Source organism: Manis javanica, chromosome 2, assembly GCF_040802235.1.
Source record: "Manis javanica isolate MJ-LG chromosome 2, MJ_LKY, whole genome shotgun sequence".
In the NCBI taxonomy this organism is placed as follows: Eukaryota; Metazoa; Chordata; class Mammalia; order Pholidota; family Manidae; genus Manis; species Manis javanica.
This window is the reverse complement of record NC_133157.1, coordinates 162,255,025-162,278,345: the sequence shown is the minus strand read 5'-3', so window position 1 is coordinate 162,278,345 and position 23,321 is coordinate 162,255,025. Positions and strand designations below refer to the sequence as shown.

Genomic DNA, 23,321 nt, shown 5'->3' with positions numbered 1-23,321 from the left:
ATTCCAATTAAATTATCCCTGCCTGACTCCCTGTCTTCCCCCAACCCCCCTCTCTCTTTCCTTTTCTCCCCCTTAAAAACAGTTAGGCTTGAGTGATCTTCATATTGGCATCGGAAGAATCATATTCAAGTATTAGAAAGGATTTAAAAATTTTCTTCATTGCCTAGGTTTCAAAATAATAGCTCTTTATTACAAGAAATATAGCACATCAACACACTACCTTAATCTCTTGGACCCATAAAACAATCAGGTATCTCATCAATAATATCAGAAAATTCTAATCATTGGTCAAAAACAGAATAGTTAAATGAAAAAATCTCTTTCACCGCTTCGGTACTACTTGGCCTACTTATGTCAGGAAGAAGAGTAAAGGTTGAATAGGTATATTTAATGTGTGAAACTGAAAGTATCAAACAAATTCACAATTTTAATGCTTTTCATAATGCAGACACATTTTACTTTCCAAACCTTACTATTTTAATCATTGTGAAGAGGGAACCATGGGGAAAATCACTATTCTAACTTTGCAAAAACACTGTCATTGGCATGCTGCCAGATAAATGAGTAATGCAATTGTTTATGAAACATTTTATTCTTCCCTTCCCATATTGGCAAAGCTGGAGAAAATCTTTGTTTGGGACTTACTTTGGAAGGCACCAAAAGTGTCATAAATCCTTTGCACATTTTGGTATTTACTCCAAATGGAAACAGACTCATGTATTAATACTGGAATATTTTATCATCAGAAGAATTATTATTATCAAGAACATTTTTCATCAAATGTTATCAAATCCTTATTTATCCTCATATTATAAAGGATGTTCATAAATATGTCTCTATTTTATAATATTTGATTAATTTTCACAATGTACTTTTACATAATGTCATAACACAAAATTACTTCATACTTTTTAATGCTGAAATGTAAATCATGGCAAATCTTTAATTTAAAAATAAATTATAGCATTTAAATCTTCCCTTCTGATAATGAATGCCTCCTTAACCACAAATAGAATTAATGAACTATGATTTTTAATGCTACTCTTAAAAGAAAGAAGGAAGACAGGCTTGTTTTGCTTTTCTAGTGCAAAAAACAAGCTGACATTCTACTGCTGATAGACAGGAATATTTTGGTATTAATAAATTCTCTAGAAGATTCTTTTCTACTGCCTTTAATATAGCTATCAAATGCCTGGAAGGAGAGTGTATATTGTACAACTATCATAAAAATCGTGAGGAGAATTTAGTGACTCTCCGTCTCACAAATTATTTTGCATAAAATCTTAGCCTAGAAACCTTGTCCTTGTGCAAAGAAATCCTTCAGGTCATCATTTTGCAGGTTTATGGGAGTGAGGGGAGATTTGAGGATCAGAAGCCATTGTAGTTAAGTCTTGCTCAGTATACTAAAATACCTATCAGATTGGAGATGTTTAACGCCATCAAACACCCCACGAAGCAGAATTCAGGTTGGTGCTTACTTTGGAGCATAGTTGCAAACCAAGTAAACTGCACGTCGCCATACAGCTCCCCACACATTCATGTTTTGGCAAGTATGAATTGCACATCCTATGCGATTGGAGGTGGCCCAAACCATCTGTGAAAACAAACCAATACACCATTGTTGAAGTCAGAGCTAAGAAAATGGCATGCATGCCCCAAAATAGTGAGAGCATTTTTAAAGGTATGCATAAAAACTAACAAGACAGTTGCAATAACCTGCGTATAATGTGTGCACATGGGCCCAAAGCATCTCATAGGACATCTGGGGTTGCAATCCTGGGGATATGGAAAAGCATAATCTTTCACTTCATCATACCATGGCTTGACCAGCTGGAGAATAGAGCGGTATCTAGACATCAAAAAAACACAATGAGAACTTAGAGTACAGCAGTAGTAGTATTTTGAGGACCAGTGTTAAATTGTAAGTTAATTTTTCTCTTTGGAGATCATTCATGATGAATCAAGAGCTTACCCACCCCTCTCAATTACCATTACCATGTAGTAGAATCCTCTACTCCATCAAGTAAGGCCAAGCATGAACACGCCCAAGACTGAAGCGAGTCATCCTACATTTGTTTAAAGTATGTGTCTGGTCAGTTCAAAAAGAGATAGGCAAATATTTCAGGAATACATCTTTATCTTGTTTTATCAATGTCAAAATTTCTTCTCTCAGTATCCTATAGACAATTCAGAATTAGATATATAAAAATAATTATGATACTAGAATTCAGTGTGTTTTTTTTCCTTAAACTTGAATCACTTTAGTTTTAATATAGCACACCTGATTTTCCTCCCCTGTGTAGAAGAGAATGGGTCTTTGCAATGTTGGAAAATGACATTACACAGTGGTAGAAAAACTACCCTATCACTAGAAACAGCTTTTTCCATAGTTGCACATACTTGTGTGTATGTATGTATGCAGATATATGTAAATATATATAATTTGTATGACACACAGACACACACTGTGGGAAAGCTGCATTCTTTAAGGATGGCTTCTGCCAAGTCCAGGGGTATTCTCCGAGTGGAAGAGACAGAATGCAAGATATGGCACATGCCTGATGCTTTCCAAGGTTCTGTGAGGAAAGTGAAGGTTACAGTCTAAGGGAGGGTGTGCCAAGGGTGAAAGGGAAACTGGTCTTCCTAGGCCCTTTTAACCAATTAAATAATCCTTGAAGACATCTAAGCCAGTCAAGGCAAACTCAATAAATGTTTGCTGATATTACTTGCGATTGGTGTCACTCTCCCTTGGAGTCCATAAATAATAAAGTTTTGTGAATCAATAAGATCAGTGAAACTGCTTCCTACCTTCCAGTTCGTACAGATAGATTTTGGCCCAGAAATCTCAGTAAGTAAGAAGGTCCATGATCCCAAATGCAAGCAGCTGCCCAAGCCTCTGCAGATTTTGCAAGATTTTCATCCCAGACCTGTTAAGAGGAAAAAAATCATCAGCTTTAGTAGGTTTGCTAGCAACAAACTAAAAGTAAGAGGAAAGAAGTGGTTCGCTACTATGTCCTAAAGTTCTTTCTATTCTGGTTCCTGAGACTATTTTAACAAAAAGAAAGCAAATTCAGACCACTGATGTTCAAAGTTCTATCATGCAACATGATTACACCACAAAAAACTTTGTTTTTATGATACTGTCTAGATCCAAAGCCCAGACATCAGAAGCATGGATAACAAGCTTATCATATCTAGATGTAGCTTGGGAACACCACACACTGACCACTGCAATTTGAATCCACCAAAGTCAGTTGACTTCTCTAGAGGTTGTCTTCACAGCAACAAAGAACCATGTTACTAATGGATCTTAAAAATGAATATGATTGATTTTATTCAAATCAATTTACCATAGTTAATAATGTCTCATATTATATTGCAACTTTTAAAGACCAAACTATATTGTAGTATAATTGATAATTATAAATGGAGTCTTCCTATTTTATGTCATTTGAATCTTTAGCAGTAATAATGATAATATGAGAATCAAATTTTAGTTGGTATGAACTAAAAACAAACTATGATAAAAAAAGACCTGACTATGCTACACAGCGCTACTACAAAAATATAGTACATTCTGGTTCAATTAAATAAATCAAGAAAAATGGTAATTGTACTTGAAAAAGGAAGGTATTTAAATTTGATAAAGGTGTTACTGATGCATAATAACTTTATTTGAAAAACATTTTGGAATAAAATTTGAATGAGCCTTAGATTATATATATATTTATATATATAAATAAATATAAATATAAACATATCCAAAACTGTATAGGAAATCAAGCCAAGCATTTGTGTGCCTGCCAGTCATAAACCATCTCTAAAATGGTAATCTATTTTCTAGCAAATTGCAAGGTACAAAAACACAAAAAGAGAATATTTATGACTCTTGTATTTATGTAAATATAGAAAAAAGTTTTCAAAATTTGTCCCTAGTGAAAATAATTTAGTGAAATATTTATCTGCTGTAAAGAATGATTTTAATTGGATTATATAGTTCAATATCATGCAATTATTTGTTAAATTACATTGGAATAATTTATGTATTATCCTATCTGAGAAAATTTTGAGTAGACAGTGCTTAGCATATTTAGAAGGTAAACCTTTCATGAAGAAAGAAATCATAATTTTTTAATAACTCAAATTCACATTGAACTCCATATATGAAGGTGAGTAGATGTCCTTCTACTTGTCTTTGATTCCCTTCTTTTCATAGTCTCCCCCATTTTATCATTCTTTTGGTACTTTTCCCTCCACCAAGTTGTCTGTAGCTAAGAAAGACTCACTTACATTGGGGTTAATAGCCATGTGTTCAGTATAAGTTATAAGCTTTCAGACAAACTTATGGGACTGCTTGACCAGAACACTGAAAAGGCTTTATTTCCCCAAGGATTATGGGATACATAGATTTATATAATATAGCAATGTCATTAAGTGAAAGGAAATTAACTTAGTGACATTGAAATAAAATAAGAAAAAATCAAAGTAGTAGATGAATTCTTCAAGAGATATTTTCACGTAGGAGAAAATGGTAGCCACCCTCCAAAGAGATTTGTTAGTTACTCAGAAGTGTTAAATTAGAAAAACAAAGTCATTGTACATAAATTGATCTAGAATCACATTACCATTATCTCTCTCACAAACTCTATACAAAATCATATTTAGAAAGGATTCAGAGAAATTCTATGGTGACAATGGCCACATCCCCTTTGTCCATGTGAATAGAACACATGGACACACTTTCTTTAGTTATCCAGAATATAATCTGCCCATTTTGTGAGTTAAATTAAATGTGGCAAAACATCACATAATACCATTTTAATAAGTAGGTAATCAATGTTACATATGGTACCAAAAATGGAAAACACTCATTCTATAGTATTTTAAGAGCTTGTGTCTATTTTTTTCTTTATTTTTTCTCTGAGCTGATATCATTTATTTATCTGTTATAATTATGAAGATTTTGTGCTACTTTTTTCATAGTTACCTACTTAACTCAGTGAAATAATCATTTGACAAATATTATAAATTATTACTTCAAACTTCTCTTTTGTCTGTAAAAGTCTGCACAAAGTATATCAATGATACAAAATGAATTATAATAAAAATCATAATATCCTAGGACTCAAATTAACTTTTAAAAGCATTTCATTTGGCTGCTAATAGATTTATCTAGAATTTATTTTTCTAATGTTTTTAAATGAAATATGGATTATAAAATATGGATTATAGTTTACTGAGATACAAAACAGAATAATTAATTGACAAAGGAATTCCAGATAGAACAGCATCAACAAATTATAGTCCCCTGAAGGATTCATAGTTAATTACAGTCACTGGGAAAAAATTACATATTAAGTATTATTTGCATATTGACCTACAGTGTGTACTCATAACTGCTAAAAATAATTATAGCCTTGTCTAAAAGTATCAGCACAGTATGTAGCAGATAACTTTGACCTGAAAATAAAAAATATTGGGTTCTAAACCTAATTCTCTTGCTCAGGTCATCTGTGACTGAGGACATGTCTGTTATTCGCTATTTCCCAGTTAACTTGGCTGTAAAATAAGATTGGAAGGGGTCATCTCTAGGGTACCTTTCATTTTCAACTTCCCATGACTTCATACACCTGAGCAACCACAGCACCAGAGCCAGGAAGATCTATGTTTTACTGGCCTATGACTTGTTCATTTCTAGCCTCTCCATACAATGACAGAGTTAAAACTGATTCTTTAAAAGGTATTTAAGGCCGTTAAGAATTTAAAATAATTTAGCATATGGGATTCAATCTTTATGTTCATTCAATATTTAAAAACTAAATACTGTATATGTCACAAACATAAACCAAAAAGTTTCTGCCTCAAAATATCTTATATGAGTCTACTTTCTTAACTATGATAAGGGATTTTGATAGGAAGGTGATGTATTTAGTATTACAGATGCCTATATTTTTAGGTTTCTATTTACTAATATTACAATTAAAATTTTGGAAAAGATAGTTGTGGGAGAGGAGGGATAACCACTTTTTTTCTTTCTCTATGTTTACTCTTTGTAAACCGATGGGAGAGATTTCTGCCTGTCTGTATGTCCCTGAAGGAAGGCGCTGGAAGGCCTCATGGGCACTGACCAGGTCCGCACAGAGAACTGGTCATTTTGACTCCGCAAGGGAGACGTGATCAACCTTGATGTGTACTTGGATGTCCTTTTGATGCTTACTGCAGGGAAAGTCAAAAGGTCTTGTACTCTTTCTTGCCTCTTGTCCCCAGGCAGGACTCACAACCACTCTGTAGACAGAGGAAGATCCAGCTTGAGTAGGGAGCTCTGAAATTTGAGAATTACATCAATCACACCTACTAGCAAAGTTGAGACCTACATTTGTGTCTTTTTCTCCATTGGTTACAACTCCCGGGAGAAGATGGGTACTTATCCCCTTAATCTCCAGGGTTCGTTAAGTTTATTAATATGATGAGAGGTCTTTGAGGTTTGAAAATAGAAAGTAATGACTACTTTATTTAAAAGAAGGAAATTTCAACAAAAAATTGGGAGCTGTAAGGAGTGACCCCAAATGATCTATTCTTTCCTACCCAGAAACTCTAAATTACAATGAATGTTGTTAGTGTAACCATGTGTAAGAATCTTAACAACTTATAAAAGTTAAAGGAATGAAGATGCAAATTGCCTAAATACCTAGCTAAAAATATAAATTTCTGGATACTGGGGCAATCTGCTGAATTTCTCTGAATATCTGTGGCATTTATTTGAAATGGTTTTAATATCATGGTCTACAAATAAAGCAAAAGAAAAAAAGAACAGCAAACATGTGCACTTATTTAATATTCTGTAAAATACCTAGGAAACATGCAACATACTATCTTTTGTTGCAAATAATACACAACTGACACTAACCTTTATTTAACCAACTTCAATATTCTGTATTTCTAGTTCTTGCCCCTCTTAGCAGATAAGATACTTCCAAAGATTATTTAGTTGTAAATGCTTAAAATCTGAGGTAAAAATTGGGAATATTATGCATGGATACCCAAAAATATTTATAGGACACACCAAAAGTTAGATATTATGATTAAATTAGATACGTCTCAAAATAAAGATAGCTTAAAATCGTACCAGAGCATGCACAGGCTTGTGGGTGTGGTCTATTACACCAAATGGTTTTCTTCCATTCTTTGTTATGAGCCATTTAGTTGATCAGCTTATGAACTGATTAATTTAGCTATATACTGAGATGTTCCTCATGAGCTATTATCTTTGTAAAGTTAGCACGTTGTTTGTGGAAACCTCATAGGTTGGACTAAGCTATGAGAGATATCCAGAATTCAAACTGCTGTCATTTAAATGTCTAGATAAGTTGTGGCTCCAAGAACTGGGAGGGATATGGAAAGAAAGCATATTCTCATCAAGGTCAGTGGTCTTGCGAGCTGGAGCCAAACAGATACAAAATCCAGTAAAAGAACGTTGCAGCATGGGAGAAGGTCACTGACTTTCATAAATAGAAGAATTAGAGAATAATATAATCCAGCCTATGTCTGACATTGTTTTATCAGCCTTTTCTGTTAGCTTTGGTGCCCATGACATAATGGCAGCCAGAATCATGAAGCACATTGACATCTGAAGCTTCCTTTTTAAATCCTAGCCAATGTCTCTGGACCACAAGAAATAAAGTCAAACTGGAAGGCAACCCTAAAAATTACTTGGGTTTATATCCCCAACATTCGAGATGATGTACTGCTTTTTGCCCCCGAAATGGGTACCTTCTTTTAATTCCAAACATAGGAATTAAATGAAGAAGTATTTGAAAGAATCATATTTAAGGTGTTGAAAAAGATAGATATTTATGACTAAGTAATCTGTGCATACTTGATATTATTAAGGTTAGTAATGGGTAAGAGAATGTGGCCTTATAATGAAAGCAACAGGTTAGCCTTCTAATTTCAACATAAATATATCAATGAGTAATTATTCTATTTGTGATTTTAAGACAAAAATTATAAGAAAACCCTGTTATATTTTTAAGAGTGGCTATATTTAGAAATTAAGTCTCACTGTATTTCTTAGTCTTTTAAGACATTTATATATATGGCAATTATTACTTTCAACAAATCAACTGAAATACTTTGCAAAACAACTATATTAAATCTCTAAGTGCAGTTTAGGAAATGTAGTCAATTAAATTTGTGAGTAACAAAAATCAAACAAATGTGATTGTCAAAAATGCTATATTTATGAAAAAATCAAACAATTCATAAATTGAAGCTAAATTAAGGAAGAACCAGGATATTAATTTTGAAAAAAAATGTGACCTCTTGAAAAATCTATTCTGCACATGGAAACCATCTTCAAAAATGTAAAATGCTAAAAACAAAAATATCACACTTTGAGACTGTGGAGACACATTTCTAAATAGATTATTATCACAGATGCTTTGATTGCAATGGCACTGGATACAGTATGGCACGTCCCATAGACATTTATTTTCTTGAATATTATGTGGTCGTTTCTTGTATATTCAGATAAAAAGTAAAGTCAATTTAGATAGATAAATTGTGGATTTAAAAAAAATAATTTAGCTAGGACTTAGATATTTTTCTGGGTTAGTCAGATTGGAAAAATTATGAAAGTGAAAAAGAGCCATTAAAGTGAAATTAAGTGATGACAAAATTATTTCCTCTGAGGGCAGCCAAAAGCTTTTAAAACATTTCATGGGTATGATTGTGGTTCTGTTTTGAAATTGGTGGCTTTATTCCCATTAGGTAGAAATGGCCAATAGAGGAAACTGAGAGCTGGTCAACGTGGATGTGCTTTGGTTGCACTGGAGAGGGATGGCGTCGGGGAGGCCTGAGAAGGGGGAAGGAATCATATTAAACTGAGTCTACTTTATAAGGGAAGTAGAGAGCTAAAGGAACTTGATTTTTAAAAAATTTCCTTCAAGCCTCAAAAATAACTATAAAACATGGAACCACATCTATCATAAAATATAAAAGTGAGATACAAAGTATTTTTAAATGTTTAAAAAAAGTAATAAAGATTTTCCTCAGATAAGGTGAGTACCACCTGGCATATACATGGGAAAGTTAAATTTCCATAAAGAGATGATGCGAAGTACTCTCTTTGGGAGGGTCATTGCCAACAGCATAAATGTTTAAAAAAGCCCTCTCTTGACCCCTTTCCATTTTCTAAATACTGTACCATTCTTCTTCCTTTTACAGTGACCTTCCTTGAGAGTTGTCTTATCTAAGAATTTCCAATCTGTGTTCTTCCATTCTCTCTTTAGCCCATCCCAAACAAGTTCCCCACTACATCTACATTCACTGCTAGGTAATCTCATCTAGTCTCATGAATTGAAATACCATTTATATGCTGGTGGTATTATTCCAAATTATATTTCTAGACCTTTCAGTTGAATTCTAGACTAGTTTATCCACCACCTATTTTAAACCTCTACTTTACATGTCCAAAATTGAGCTCCAGATATTCACAGTCCTACCCCACTCCCTACCCACTAACCGGCTACTCCTGCAGTCTTCCTTCTATCAGTGAATAGCATTGCTCATCTTCTAGTTCAGGTGAATAGCATCTTCCTTCTATCAGTGAATAGCATAGCTCATCTTCAAATCTGTCTTACGGCCTGTTTATACAGAGGATCTATGTCTGTTTCTCTGCTATAAAGGCAGAGTTAGGTCATTGCAACATTGATGATAAAGCCTGCAAAGGTGAAGAGATTTACTATCTGATCCTTTACAGAAGTTTGCTGACTGCTGTTGTAGTTGTTCGGGCCAAAAATGTAGTAGTTATCTTTACTCTTTTGTTGTTTCATAATCTTTATTAGCTCCATCAGCAAATATTCATCCTACCTCCCAAACCTTGTATATCCAGAATACAATCACTAATCAACACCACTATTGCCACCACCTTGGTCCAAGCCACCATCATCTGTGACCTGGATTATTGAAAGAGACTCCTGAGGAAGTTCTCATACATCTAAAACCTTAATGTATAAATTAATGAAAGCATGGATAGAAGAAATAGATTTGAAATTTGAGGTAAGAGTATTTAATAAAGGAAAGAAACTTCCAATGTTTTAAAACTATGCATGGCTAAATCTATACAGTGAAACTATACTTCAGTCAGTATTTCTTAAATGCCAAAGATCTATATAAGTGTAATTGCATTCTAATACTTGCATTGGAGGGATGGTCTGGTGATGAAAATGAGTAAAGTAGTATATGGTGTAAGGTGACAAAGTGCTATTACTGCTTGACCTCTGGACAGTTATATGGGGAAAAAAAGAAAGAGACTTAGAAAGGAGCAAATTTGCCCACTCAAAAAAGCTATGTCTCTAGACCTTACCACTTTTCAGGATTATCTAGAAATCCTGATGTATACATGAAATATATCAACTATTACATGTTGGCAAATAGTTTTTAAAAATGTAAAATTCTTTACAGTTCAATACTATGCAGCACAAATTAATGTGCCTATGAATTAGAGTGGTTGATGGGCCTAAGTTTATGAACTCTGGTGTAAGGCATCATTATCATCATTACTCTGACATAGATGAATCACCTTCCCTCTTAATATTCCTGGATGGGGATAAGAAAGAGTAACACTGGAACAACCTTTTCTCCAAACCTCCTTACAACAGACTCATAAATAGGAACTGTTGCTTTGTCCTCACTATTGGAAAATGCAAGAAATGCAAACTTCTGGATTAACCATAAGGACCTTAGGTAATTAATTCATCTAGGCAGACAGTAAGTGACTATTTATTGGGAGGCACTGTGTACTGTGAATTCATTCAACAATTAGCAAGAATGATGTGGTTACAGATCAGGGAAAAGACAGGTAATGAAAACACTACCAAAGAAATTAGGAAATAATTGCAAATTATAATATATTATATGATACATTTTTGTATATTATACATATATATATGTATATATATATATACACACACATATATATATATATATATACTTACTACCTGAAAGATTACTACTTGAAAGATTGCTTCTTTTGAAATTTCCTTCATCAATCAAATATATTCCCAAGTAAGTGTCATTTCATATTGCAAACAACTGTGGCTCACCCATAATGCCCACATGATGTTTTCTGAAACAGGTGTTGAATGAATATTTAAGTGAAATTTTGTGATAATACAGAAGTTATCCCTAGGGTTATTCTTCATTTGGCTTAATCTATTAATTCTTTCGATATATAGTCTCTTGACAAATAAGTGGATATTTGAGCCATGTGACATTTTCCTCAGCTCAGTCTTGTGTCCTGAACCAGGATCTAAGACAGCTCTCAAAGCACATTTTTGAGTTTTCTTCTGGGAAATTACTCCAGGATTTCCTGGGGATCTTTTGGGAAGACAGATACCTAGCCCAATCCTGGACCTATGAAATCAAAACTTCAAGGTTGGGGAACATTGAATGTATGTTTGGAAAGTGGCTCTGTTCTCTCTGATTAGAAATAATTGTCTCAGGCCTTATTTGGCAGAGTGTCTTTCTGATTGCGGAGAGCATTGTGCCTTTCCTGTCCCACTCCTGTTTACCTCATCCCCACATATATAGTCACACACCACATGGAAGGATTAGGAAGAAGGGGACATTTTTGATAGTTAACATCTAGTAATTTTCACATACATGCACTTACATCAGTATGCTTCCTCTCAGCTCTGGTCTATGATTGATCCAACTTTTGATAAATATTAAAATATTGCATTTCATCTGGGAAATGACCCACTGTCACAGACATGGGTACTAAACTCTATGAGGGTGTTTGGTATGTGTGTTCATAAAAGACAGAATTATTGGTGAGAGAAGTAGAGAAATTGTCCTGTATGTTGCTGTACAAATAAGCTAACATCACTCATTCTGAGAAGGACAATATCCATAGAAGGGAACAGGAGCCTGCAGCTCCATAAATATGAATTCAGAGATAACACAGATGGTGTCATGGTGCTTATTAGAAATCATGGGAACTCTATGTGGTTTTATCAACTAATATATCACAAGCTAACATGGTGGAGAAACATAGCTGTAACTTCCTGAAAATCTGAAATCTTGAAGAAAATGATAAAAAATTATAAAAGGTAATTGTTTGCCCTTATAATATTGAACATGCATTTAAAACACATTTTTGGCCTATAAGCAACTTAGTTCATGAGAATATGATATGAATCAGTAAGAGAATGTGCCCACCAAATCTGCCAGCCCAGCTTTAGGATGCAGCCACAGGAACAGAAAAAATGGAAAATAATTTGTTATTGCTATTCGGCACTAGTCAGGTCACATAAATTCTAAGCACTGTGCTGTCAGAAGAACACACACCTGTTGGAAGCCAGCCAGGGATGGCAATTGAATGAGAGGCTTACCTTGCTCAGAGCCACACTGCTTCCAGCTCCAGGATGATTCTAAATGGCACCATTCATGTGCCTAGGTGTGGTGTAAGGCATGAGGGAAAATACCTTGATTTTCCATCTCTTTAATAGCAAAACTTTTGACCTTTCCTAGGATTTTCAGAAAACAAATATCTTTGTGCAACATTCCCTGATTGGCTCTGTGGGTAACAGTCTGGATGCGAGAGGTGGTGTATATAGGTATTTAACACAAATGGCTAGAGGCTTAATTAATAATTTGTTTTTTTTAATTAGATCGTTTATAGAAAAGTTTTCAGATTTTTCATCTGAGTTGCTCATGCAGGTTTAGTTCCATCAAAACACTTTACCTTACAGATACTTTTTGCACAGACAGACACTGCTGTATTTAAAAATATATATTTCAGTTCATGAAAAACTTCAAAGCCAATCTGTATTATGTACCAAACTGATTAAAAATAAATCTACATTTATTGAGAAAAAATAAAGGCTGAAGGCTTAGAAAGAACTGTGTGACTGGGAGCTAAGGGTCTAAGACATAGCTGCTCACAGCCTTCGAGGACTTGAAGCACTATGAGACCATATACTTTTCCTATATGGTTGGCAAGGGTAGAAGGAACATAGGGAGCAAGACTTGATTCCATCTGAAGAAATACTTTCTAATGTGCAGTGATATCTTCAGATAAAATGCACATGGGGAAATTCCCTAGCCAATGGGCTCAGGAGCAGAAGATGAACACCTGAAGGGGAATGTGTATTGTATGCACTTTCAAAGCGTGGGCTTGTGGTCAGATAGAACTGAATCCTCATCATTTCTATTTACTTGCTCTGTGACCTTGAGGAAGTTACTTATAGTCTTCAAGTTCCAGGTTTTCTGTCTCTAATTGAGGACAACTGTTCCCATTTCTCAAGCTTGTTGTCAGTTAGGCAAGATAGTGACTGAAGAGTATTTAACACAGTCCTAGCAGGACCAGGGAGCATTTAATGATAGGTATTATTGTTAAGGATTCAGGCCCTGAAACGGCACTGGTGTCAGCGAACTCAAAAGCCTCTTAAAATGGGAAGTAGTGTGAGGTGCACTTTTGACAACATTATCTGGTAGCCTAAAGCTTAAGATGCACCAAATTTTAATCTCAACTATGCAAGCAATCAGATAAAATGAAAACAGATAAACCCTAAAGCAACTAAATAATCAGGAGCATAATTGTATGAGGGGCTTGTTTCAAGGGAAAATAAAATCAGACAGTGGAAAATAAAAATTAGAGACTATTTTAGATGTTTTAAAACTTCCTAATTCCCCTCTGTGAATCCCTCTTTGACATACGTTTCATCTTTAAATTTTATATTTGTTGATAGATTCTAGCAATAGTTCTCCTTTCCAGGGAAATATAATACCCACCACCTATTTAATAATATGGGAATTATGAGCCAGGAAGACATTTTCATGTGTGGTTAACTTTTTACCAGCTCAGTGTTACAATAATCTAAAAGCTAGTGTCTTGATTGCTAAACTATCTTGCAAAACCCAAATCTTGCCAATGCCCACTTGGTCAGAGGAATTCAAATGCCTTTCCGCCTACCTAGTGCCTGCTAAAAACATGATCTCTCTGGAATGCAGAGACAGCTCTGCTAGAATGTTCTTATTTAATGAAATTATGAAATATGAATTTGATTCACTTTTTAGGAGAAAAAATATTGTCCTTAAGCAACATTTCTGAACTATTTCAGTTTGGAATATGAATATGTGGTGTGAAATTTTAAGAGTCATGAAAAGTTTAGTCTAAAAACACAACTTGTTGGGCATGCTCCCGTATCCATGTCAAAAAAATATGCTTGGTACCTGATTTTGGACACTATGGATAACATAGACTGGAAACACTGAGTCCCATCCCTCCAAACTTCAGTCTACATTGTATTTAATGCCAAATATTTTTTGTGATCAGTTTAAGCTGTTAGCCTTTATCTTCCCTGCCCACTGCCCACACCATTCTTCAGAAGTCATCACAGACAATGAAACTTCTCAAGTTCATAACTACTTAATGGTCATTGACCTACTATTGAAAGTTTTTCAGATATAGTAAATTCAGGCCACCAGTCCAGCCAGATCAGTCAACTTGAATTTTTCTGACGTACTTTAATCATTTCCCAAAGAAACCTTATCCTGAGTGTGTCTGAAGGACTAGATGGGCCTGGTGCTACCTAGGTCACTGAAAAAAGTTTGAATTTGCATTGATTTAAGTCCCAGCACTTATTATAAAAAAAAGATAATGAAACATTCTTGCAAAAATTCTTGAGTAGATTCCCAGGCATAAAATCATCCAACCATGCTATCTTTATGACACTACTCTAGCTATTTACCCAAAGCGGTCCATTTGATAATCCAAAATTCTTGAGAGTAGATGAATGTTTCCTCCCACATAGTAGGTACTTTTGTCAACTTCCATAAATATGCACTATGGATGATAAAAGTGCAGCCACTTAATGACACCCTGAAACCCCTATTTTGTGTTCTCCAGCTTGGAGAAATCCTGTTGTCCTGGTCAAAAATGGAGGCATTCTCCTTGACTACTTCCTTATATAAATCCTCATTCCACTTTACTATATGAATCACTTACTCTTACTGATTTCATCCCTAAATTCACCTTGTCATGTCCCCACAATCTTAACCTTCATTGAGGCTTCAATTATCTCCCACCCAGACTGCTATAACAGCCTCTGGACAGTGCACCCTGCTTTCTTTCTCTCTCCAACGCTCCTTACCCTGTAGCCAGAATGACTTTTTGGAAATGCAAATGAATTATACAGTTTCCCTGCTGAAAACCTCCAGTAACTCCCTTTGTTCTGAGAATGAACCTGGGCAAGATTCTGCATGTGTTCCCAGCTCATTGAATATCACGTTTTCCTTCATATGGTACATCCAAGCCACATTGAGTTTTTATCCTTGCCTTCAGTATACCATGGACCTTCTTAGAATCCTCCCACACCTACAACCCAGTCCCCCTCTCCTTAACTCTCTCCCGTATAACTTTTCTTTATTTTTCATGTTTAATGTTTGAAATCATTTCCTTCTGGAAGCCTTCCCTGCCTCTCCACCCCAAGTCCAAATCTGGGCTAAGAATGCCCCAGGTGATGCTAAAGCACCCTGAATTTATTCTTCTTTTCCACTCAACTGACTGCTTTGCCATATACTTGTCTATTCTCAGAACTTCCTACCAAAGAGGGTCCTTCCCTCCCCATTGAATCTCCCAACACAGTGGTAGGCCCATGAATAAATGTTGTGGAACAAAATATTGAATACCAAATGACCCAGCTGAATACCAGAACCACACACTCTTTACATCAGATGCCCAGAAACACTGGGTAAAAATTCATTCAATTGTTCCATGAATATTTACTGAGTGTTCTCTTTGTAGCAACTATAATGCTAGGATTTCCAAATTCTCAATAGGAATAAAATAGAAGTATTAATCTCTACCATTGTATGTGATCAAGCATCATTTACCACCAAAGAAGCAGTAGTGAGAACCAAGATATATAGTCACCATATATATGATCTGAGTATGATACAGTTTGTCTGTTTACCGCTTAATGGTGAGATTCTGAGTCATCTTGTGTTAACATTTTTACATTTGTGTTTCTTGTAGCCTGTATTCAAAATGATCACAAATGTTCTTAACCTTTAGCTGACTCTGTACATAGAGAGCTGAAAATTCATATACAAATAAAACTAAGTAACACTAAGCAACGTACACCTTGGAAGAAAATTCCTGCACAATGTGCCCAGCCTCCATTTGCAGCCAAGACTCTTAACACATTCTGCATCTAGGGGAGCAGGAATGTGGAGTCCTGAATGTGCTGGAGAAATGCCTTCTTGGCAGCGATCTTGCTCAGTTCACTGCTGGCTGGCAAGGGGTCTCTGGAGGCTTTCTAGTGGTCATAAAAGTGTTCATTGCTAAGATGTAAGATAGACACATCAAACTTCTCATGTTTATAACAAAAAAATTGAGTTATCCTTCCTGAATTAGAGAAACTGTGCCATCTGGGACAGTTTTCACTAAAAAAAAAAAATGATAAGGATAGACATCACAGGTGTTTAGTCATCTATTGAATAAAGATAATAGTAGTTTATATTATTTACATCCTCCACACATAGCTCAAATAAATGAAGTCAGCATTTTTCATTATTCCCAGGTCATAAACTATTATAGGCATATGGTTTATTGGCTGTTTCTGAGGATGGATTAATCTCTTCTCCACTCATTCGAGTCACGCTTTCTGTACACTACTACCTTCTGTCACTTGGCAACTAGTGTTTTTTTCCTTTCTAGAAAAGTATAGGAAGCCTTGTTCCCTTAGCTCTGCAAATAATATTTGTAGGTATGAAACAAATGAAACAGGTCATATTATCAATAGAGCTATTTTGGATTCTTCAAATTACATTACTTTTTTAAAAAAATTTTAAGTTATTCATTTCCTATCCATCTTTATCTTCACGCTGTCCCTCATCTGCCTTTACACCATTCTATTCTGTGAACACTACTGTCTCATGTATTACACTTCAGGTAGTCGATTACACCTGCCATTGTGTGTAGGGGTAGGTGTCCAGCATTTCCTTGCCTTTGCCTAAGGGAACAGCACCACTGACTCTGTGGCTGTCCACTCTCTGATCACCTTCACTGCCAATCTAAATTCCATCAATCACCAGGACCATCTTCTAAAAGGCACCTCTGACCCTGCTTTAAAACCTCTACATTCTCACTCGTTGCTTTTGTATTAAGTGATGCATAATCTTTTCTCCAACATCTCAACAATATGGCTAATGTACTATGCCATTCTGTTCATGCATCACCTTACCTACTACAACAGCCAAACCTGCCCCTTCCTGAGCATCTGTTTCATTTGCCCCTTATCCAAGGAGCCTTTCATGATTTGGCCAACAGAGATGATCACTTCTTCCTTTGACATCTCCATGGTGTTTATCCATACCTCTTTTATTACATCAATCTTATGAAGCAGTGCATTATACTGAATTATATGTTTAGTATTTTTTTCCCTATTTGTTTTGTTTTTTACCATTTTATTTATAGTTTAAGGACAAAGATTTCAGTTATCTGTGGATCTCATCTTCTCATGGAGGGACCTCAAGAAATTTAAATTAGTTTATTCAATTGACTTGAATTCGGGAATATCCTACAAATTTTACTCCATGTGTGAATCTTGCACTTCGATTCTTTTGGGGATAATTCTTATTCTAAGAAACTAGTGTGGTTTGTGGTTTAAAGTCATGGTTTGAGCTACCCTTAGGAAGAATGAAAAATAGCTGGTGCCCAAGGAGTTCTGGAAATTTGTCAATAAACTAATTGTAGAACAGAAGCCAAGAGTAAAACAAGTTTGACTTGCATATCTTAAGCCCTATCTATATTATTATTTTTTTTGAAAAGATACTGTGTTTGGAAAATTAAATAATTCAAATAAAATTTTTTTACTAAAATCAAGGACAATATATCCAAAGAAAATATTATACAACTATAATAGGAACATCAACACTCTGGAGTTCAAATTGCTTCCACTTTATTTAACCAAGCACACACTAACATAACCAAGTATTTAAAGAAGATGAAATCATTTAATTTTAAGGCTTTTTAGAATTTAGGAAAAACTTTTTTTAATTTTAGGTTCATGTGATAATAGTATTTATAATGATGAGAAAATATTAAAATATATAATAATATCAAAATCAATGCTATTTATATAATAATTCACAGGTAATTCAACAAAATTCAACAAATAATTGATCACTGTCTATATGCAAGAAATTGTCAAAAATAGAGATACAAAGCTGAATAAACACAGACTTAGCACCCTGAAAGCTTAAAATTGAGAAAATTTTTGAAAGAAATATACAAATAACTGTAAATCAAGTTCAATTTTGATGAAAGCAGTGTGATAGACAAAAAGGGTTATAGATATTCAAAAGAAGGAGAAATCAAATGGGGTTGTGAATGTAAGAAATATGAGTGGAAGATAGAACATTTTTATATAAAGGTGAAGGGTAGGATTGTAAATAATGGAATAAGTTAAAGAGGACACATTAGAAAGAGAGGAAATGGCATGGGAACCGGTTCAGAGAGAAAAGGTGCGCATGAAAGTGATTGCATATCAGGCTGGTGCAATTAGAAAAAGCCCTGAGCTGAAGATCATCTACAGGGTTCCTGAGGCTGATATCACCCACCGATGAGGATACTTTGAACACAGGGTTGGTGGCCCTAGTGAGCTAATGGTCTGTTACTGAGGTACATAGTAGAGGTTAGGAACCAAGCTCACTTTCAAATTGCTCACAATCCAAATCAATGCTGAACAAGTTAAAATAAAGCAAACAACATTAAATTGAGATCTGTACTTTTCACCTGGCCTGGAGAAAGTCACAGTTCTTGCTTCAACCGCCAAGCTACTTATTCAGTTGTACTTCCCCCAAAGTTTGTCTGAGTCTTCATGAGGGATCGAGATGAATTATTGCAATTGGTCAGTTTATTCAAGGAGTTCTTCTAATAGGATTTCCTTAAGTTGAGCACATTTTCCTAACTAAACTAATCAATTTTGTCCTTCCTTCTCAGGGCCTCTGTCCTTGCTTTTCCCTCTGCAATGGTCTCCCTTCATCCAGAGAGTGACTCACCCCCACCTCCCTCCAGGACACTCAGTGAGCCTTCCCTAGAAGCCTTATTCAATTTCACAACCTCACTACAACCAGCTTTATTTTTCTCCATACCCTCATCACCTTCTAACTTACTATGTAATTTATTTATTCATTTTATTTATTGTCTGACTCCTCACCTGGGGGGCCAAGGATTATGTTTTATTTATGAATGTATCTCCAGTGCTAAGAAGAGTGCCTAACATAGAGTAAATGCTCAATAAATACTAACTGAATCAATACATGTGCAAATTAACTATATGCAGTGTTTACATGATAACTTGAAATAGTCACACTTTACAGAACTTACTGTTCTGAGTATTGTTTCTTATTAACTTTACTGAGTTAAGGAGCATTTAAAAAGCATATGCTATCTGATCAGCACTGTATCTGCTTCTTACAAAATAAATCACATGTAATAGCTCCTATATTTGAGATGCAAATAAGAATAGAATAGAATATGAATGTTACAGAATTTCAGCCAGCATTTTAAAGGAGGAAACAAGATATCCTGATATCTCTTGGGGTTTCCCCCAGTGGAGCATTTGTTAGGTCTAGCAAGTGAAAAGATGCTCCCTAACATAGGCATGAGCTTTGAAATTGCACAGCCCTAAATTCTTATTCCAGTGATAGCACTCATCATCCATACCACCTTGGCTTATTTGATAACCTCTCTGGGTCTCAGCAATTTCACTGGCAAAATGAACATCACAATCTCTACCTCACAGGGAGAATGTGAGCTCTCAAATGAGATAATCTATGGGAACAATCAGCCAAGTCCTTGGCACATAGAACAAATTAAATAAATCCATGTGGAATAAATTAATTCTTGATCAGTGGGAGAAACATAACTAAAAAAATTCAGCTTTTTCAGCACATTTCTACTGTGTTGTACTACACCTTTGCCTATACTCACGATGACCTCTCTGCCCTCAATACCAATAAAATAGTGAATTGCATTGTATACTGATTGGTTATTATGTATATTACTATTCCCATTTTAAGGATAAGGAAATAGGGTCTTACACACATTAAATAACTTGTACAAGGCCACAAAGTAAGCAGCAGAGCCAGGATTTGAACCCAAACGAGCTCACCTCCCACGCCGATTCAGTTGTCTTGATCCTGCCCTCGGTCTGCACAGCTGTGTGATCAGCAGTGGGAAGCGTTCCCTACAACTGAAGCCTGGAGAGTATACCTTTCTGATCTCACATAGAATTCCATGAGAATTTCTCTCATAATTTATAGTAATTTAAAAATTTTACTTTTTCCTCTTCTTTCTACATCTGCACATCAAAGGTGTGGGTAACTGCTTCCAATCTCAAACGAGTTTTTGCCGGGCACTTCTCACAAGACATTCACAGAAACCCATACAAGCTAGTGTTTACTGAACATCTATCTATTTTGCTGAAGGCTCTGATCTAATTGTTCTACCCCTCAACTCATATGTTCCTCATAACAACCCAATGTGGCAGATACTATCCTTTTCCGCACATTAGAGATGATGTGAATGAAACACGGTGAGGTAATGAATTCACAGAATTTATACTCCAGGATCTGGATTTGAACCCAAGCATTTAGTTTCTAGAACCCATCTTATCAGTCATGGCACTACATCGCCCCTCATACACCATGACTGATTACATCTTCTTTTCCTCCATCTTTAAAAAACACTATAAAATCCATTTACATAGTGTCTAAATAGTACTCTATGAACTATATATATATAATAGATGTGTGTGTGTGTGTGTGTATTTAGCAAGTCTTTATCATTCCTGTGACTCTGACATCTGCAATTAGACAAACTTAAAAAGCTTATTTAAATAAAGTAGGTGAATTCAGAATTTGATAGAAATTCCAAAATTTAGGTCAGCACTTATAAGTACTTGTTAGTGGTACCTCCCCTCCCCCCACTCCAGTCTGGAAATGCCATATTGGTGGTCTTCACTGCCTTAGACAGTCTCCAAGCTGTGCGTTGGGGAGGTGCTGAACTTTAAACCATAACCTTGTTTAAATTCAAAACCAAAAATAAAGTAAATTTCAAAAGATGCCTATCCTTTGAAAACCAACTCAAGGGTTTTCTTTTTCTTCCTAAGTAAAATGGTTTAAACATAGACAGCCTATTTTTAAGAACGAGCACAGAATGTGTTCATGGCAAGTTGGGACAGTATGCAAGTATGCTGGCTTCACTGTTATCTGAACGACAAAGCATTAAATCACAAGGAGGAAAAGTCAGCATGTTCTCAGAGATATATAAATAGATTAATGTCGAGGAAGAGCTTTATCCAAGGAATTGAAAGGACACCTACCTAAAAAATAAATCATGCACACAAAACCTGTAATTAAAAAATACATATTTTCAAGAAATGTTTTACATATCATTCAAGAAATGATAAATAGGACTACTAGATAAACAAAACACAGGAAAAGTTCCATGTGAATTTTTTCAAAAAGTGGACCTTTCAAATGTGATCAGTCAACAAACTTCATTCTTTGCCTATGTTTCTTATATAAGATCTTATTTACCCGTGGTTATGTAACTCACAGAAGAAAATTAGTGCTCCCCCACCCCCGACACTTGAATTCTATGGTGATACAGTACTTAAGCTAACCAGGCACATAAGAACCTTTCCTAAGTTACAATGTGTAAAAAGCCCACATTCCTTAACATATAAACACTCCTTAGGTTCTAACATCTTCTAATATACAATTTCAGTAATGCGTCCTCACTCAGTACTCAAAGAAAACAAATTCCTCTTACCATATATTCCATGTTTGCTGCGGGTGGAAAGACTTTACCCCGAACTTGATTATGATAATCAAGAATGGCGATCATATCATTCTGCGAAATGTAGCGCTTCCGCCTGGCTTTGGGGAGATCCACAGATTCGAGCTGTGCTTTTAGAGCGGCTTCAATATCAGTGAAATTATTGGTTGGCGGGGATGAGTCAGTGGAATTGAGTAAGACGACAGCACTTGCTTCACAGAGCAGGGAGAGCAGGACGGCACTGCTGGCTGCAGAGATTGCCATCATTCTGAGGGCTGGAGGAGGAGAGGCCACCCAGTTTACTTTGCTTTGAAGCAGAAAAGGAGAGTTAGGGTCTATAAAAGGAAAAACAATAGGGCCAGAGGGTATGAATTTACAAAGTCATCATCTGGGAGCATTGCTTGATTAGATTTTCTCCAAAAATTCCAAGCAAATGTTGAACTCAGGCCGAGGAAACAACCTATTGTCATCTCTATACATTTTACTTGGTGCTCTGAGGCACACCCCTGAGAGAAACCCCCTATAGCCAGAGGAAAATAAACAGCATGACTACTAACCCTAAAGTGAATGGGAACCATTTGCCCCAAATGCCTGAACCACATAGTGCATTGCTGCATATTTCTAAAGGGAAATCTGTAGGAATTGAAATTCATCTTGAGAGTGAAGAGGAAAAATGCATCCCAGGTAACAAGAGAGCACGTGCTGATCATGTCTCCCAGACATATATGGACACCAAGTGACAGAACACATACCAAGAAGTTATCATCATCCAATCTCATTTCTAAAAAAATAGTAAATGAAAATGTGAGCTACTTTAAAATCAAGGCATGCAAAATAAACTTGTTGAGCTAAATAGCTTACCTCTGCACAATGCCAATATGAATATATTATTCTTCCAAAAATTTAAAGTTCTCTGCTAGGTTGTAGCATGAACTCTTGTAAGAGGACTGTGTCTTATTACAAACTCTCAGAGAGCAAAACTCTGCAAGGTTTGAGTGCTGCTGGCTACAGCAGCAGCTAACAGCTTTTATATGTCACAGTCTGTAACGTCCAGAAAGGGCAGTCTTCCTTAGGGTCTCTCCTAGCCAAAATCAAAGGGGAGGGGTTTTGGATAGAAAAACCAGTGATTGGGTGGCAACCTTTTCATGTGGGTGGTGAGGAAATTGAGTCACACCCACAGCTTGCAAAGTACAAACCATAAAAGACAAACCCCTTTTTCTCTGGGCTTCCACCTTTTCTGTGAGTGGTTAATTTTCCTCATTTAATGCTTTCTAGTTCCTGGTTCCCATACAAAAGGGAGAAAGGAAAAAAAAAAAAAAAGGACTGTGAGTTCTTGAAAACAGAAGGCTGAGTAACAAGTACACTTTTTTTTTTAAGACAGTAAATGACATGGGAGCTGAAAAGAACAAGCTGATATTAAAACAGCAGATCAGCTGACATCATTAATCTGGGTGGCCACAAATGT

General features: G+C 35.6%; 1 protein-coding gene across 3 annotated transcripts in view; it reads right to left on the bottom strand.

The window, feature by feature from the left end:
- The window catches only part of PI15 (peptidase inhibitor 15), a 30,406-nt gene extending 7,535 nt beyond the window's left edge, over positions 1 to 22,871 (bottom strand). The window contains exons 1-5 of one of the 3 annotated variants that reach the window (XM_017656060.3): positions 22,718 to 22,871; positions 21,851 to 22,163; positions 2,809 to 2,927; positions 1,717 to 1,849; positions 1,479 to 1,594 (exon numbers count right to left, since the gene is read on the bottom strand). In XM_017656060.3, coding sequence (XP_017511549.1) covers positions 1,479 to 1,594; positions 1,717 to 1,849; positions 2,809 to 2,927; positions 21,851 to 22,123 — 641 coding nt within the window. In that variant the 5' untranslated portion in view covers positions 22,124 to 22,163; positions 22,718 to 22,871. Of the gene's footprint in view, positions 1 to 1,478; positions 1,595 to 1,716; positions 1,850 to 2,808; positions 2,928 to 21,850; positions 22,192 to 22,717 lie in introns of all 3 variants that reach the window. The other 2 variants (XM_017656054.3, XM_017656047.3) reach the window with 2 other exon arrangements.
- Between the last annotated feature and the right edge of the window lie 450 nt (positions 22,872 to 23,321).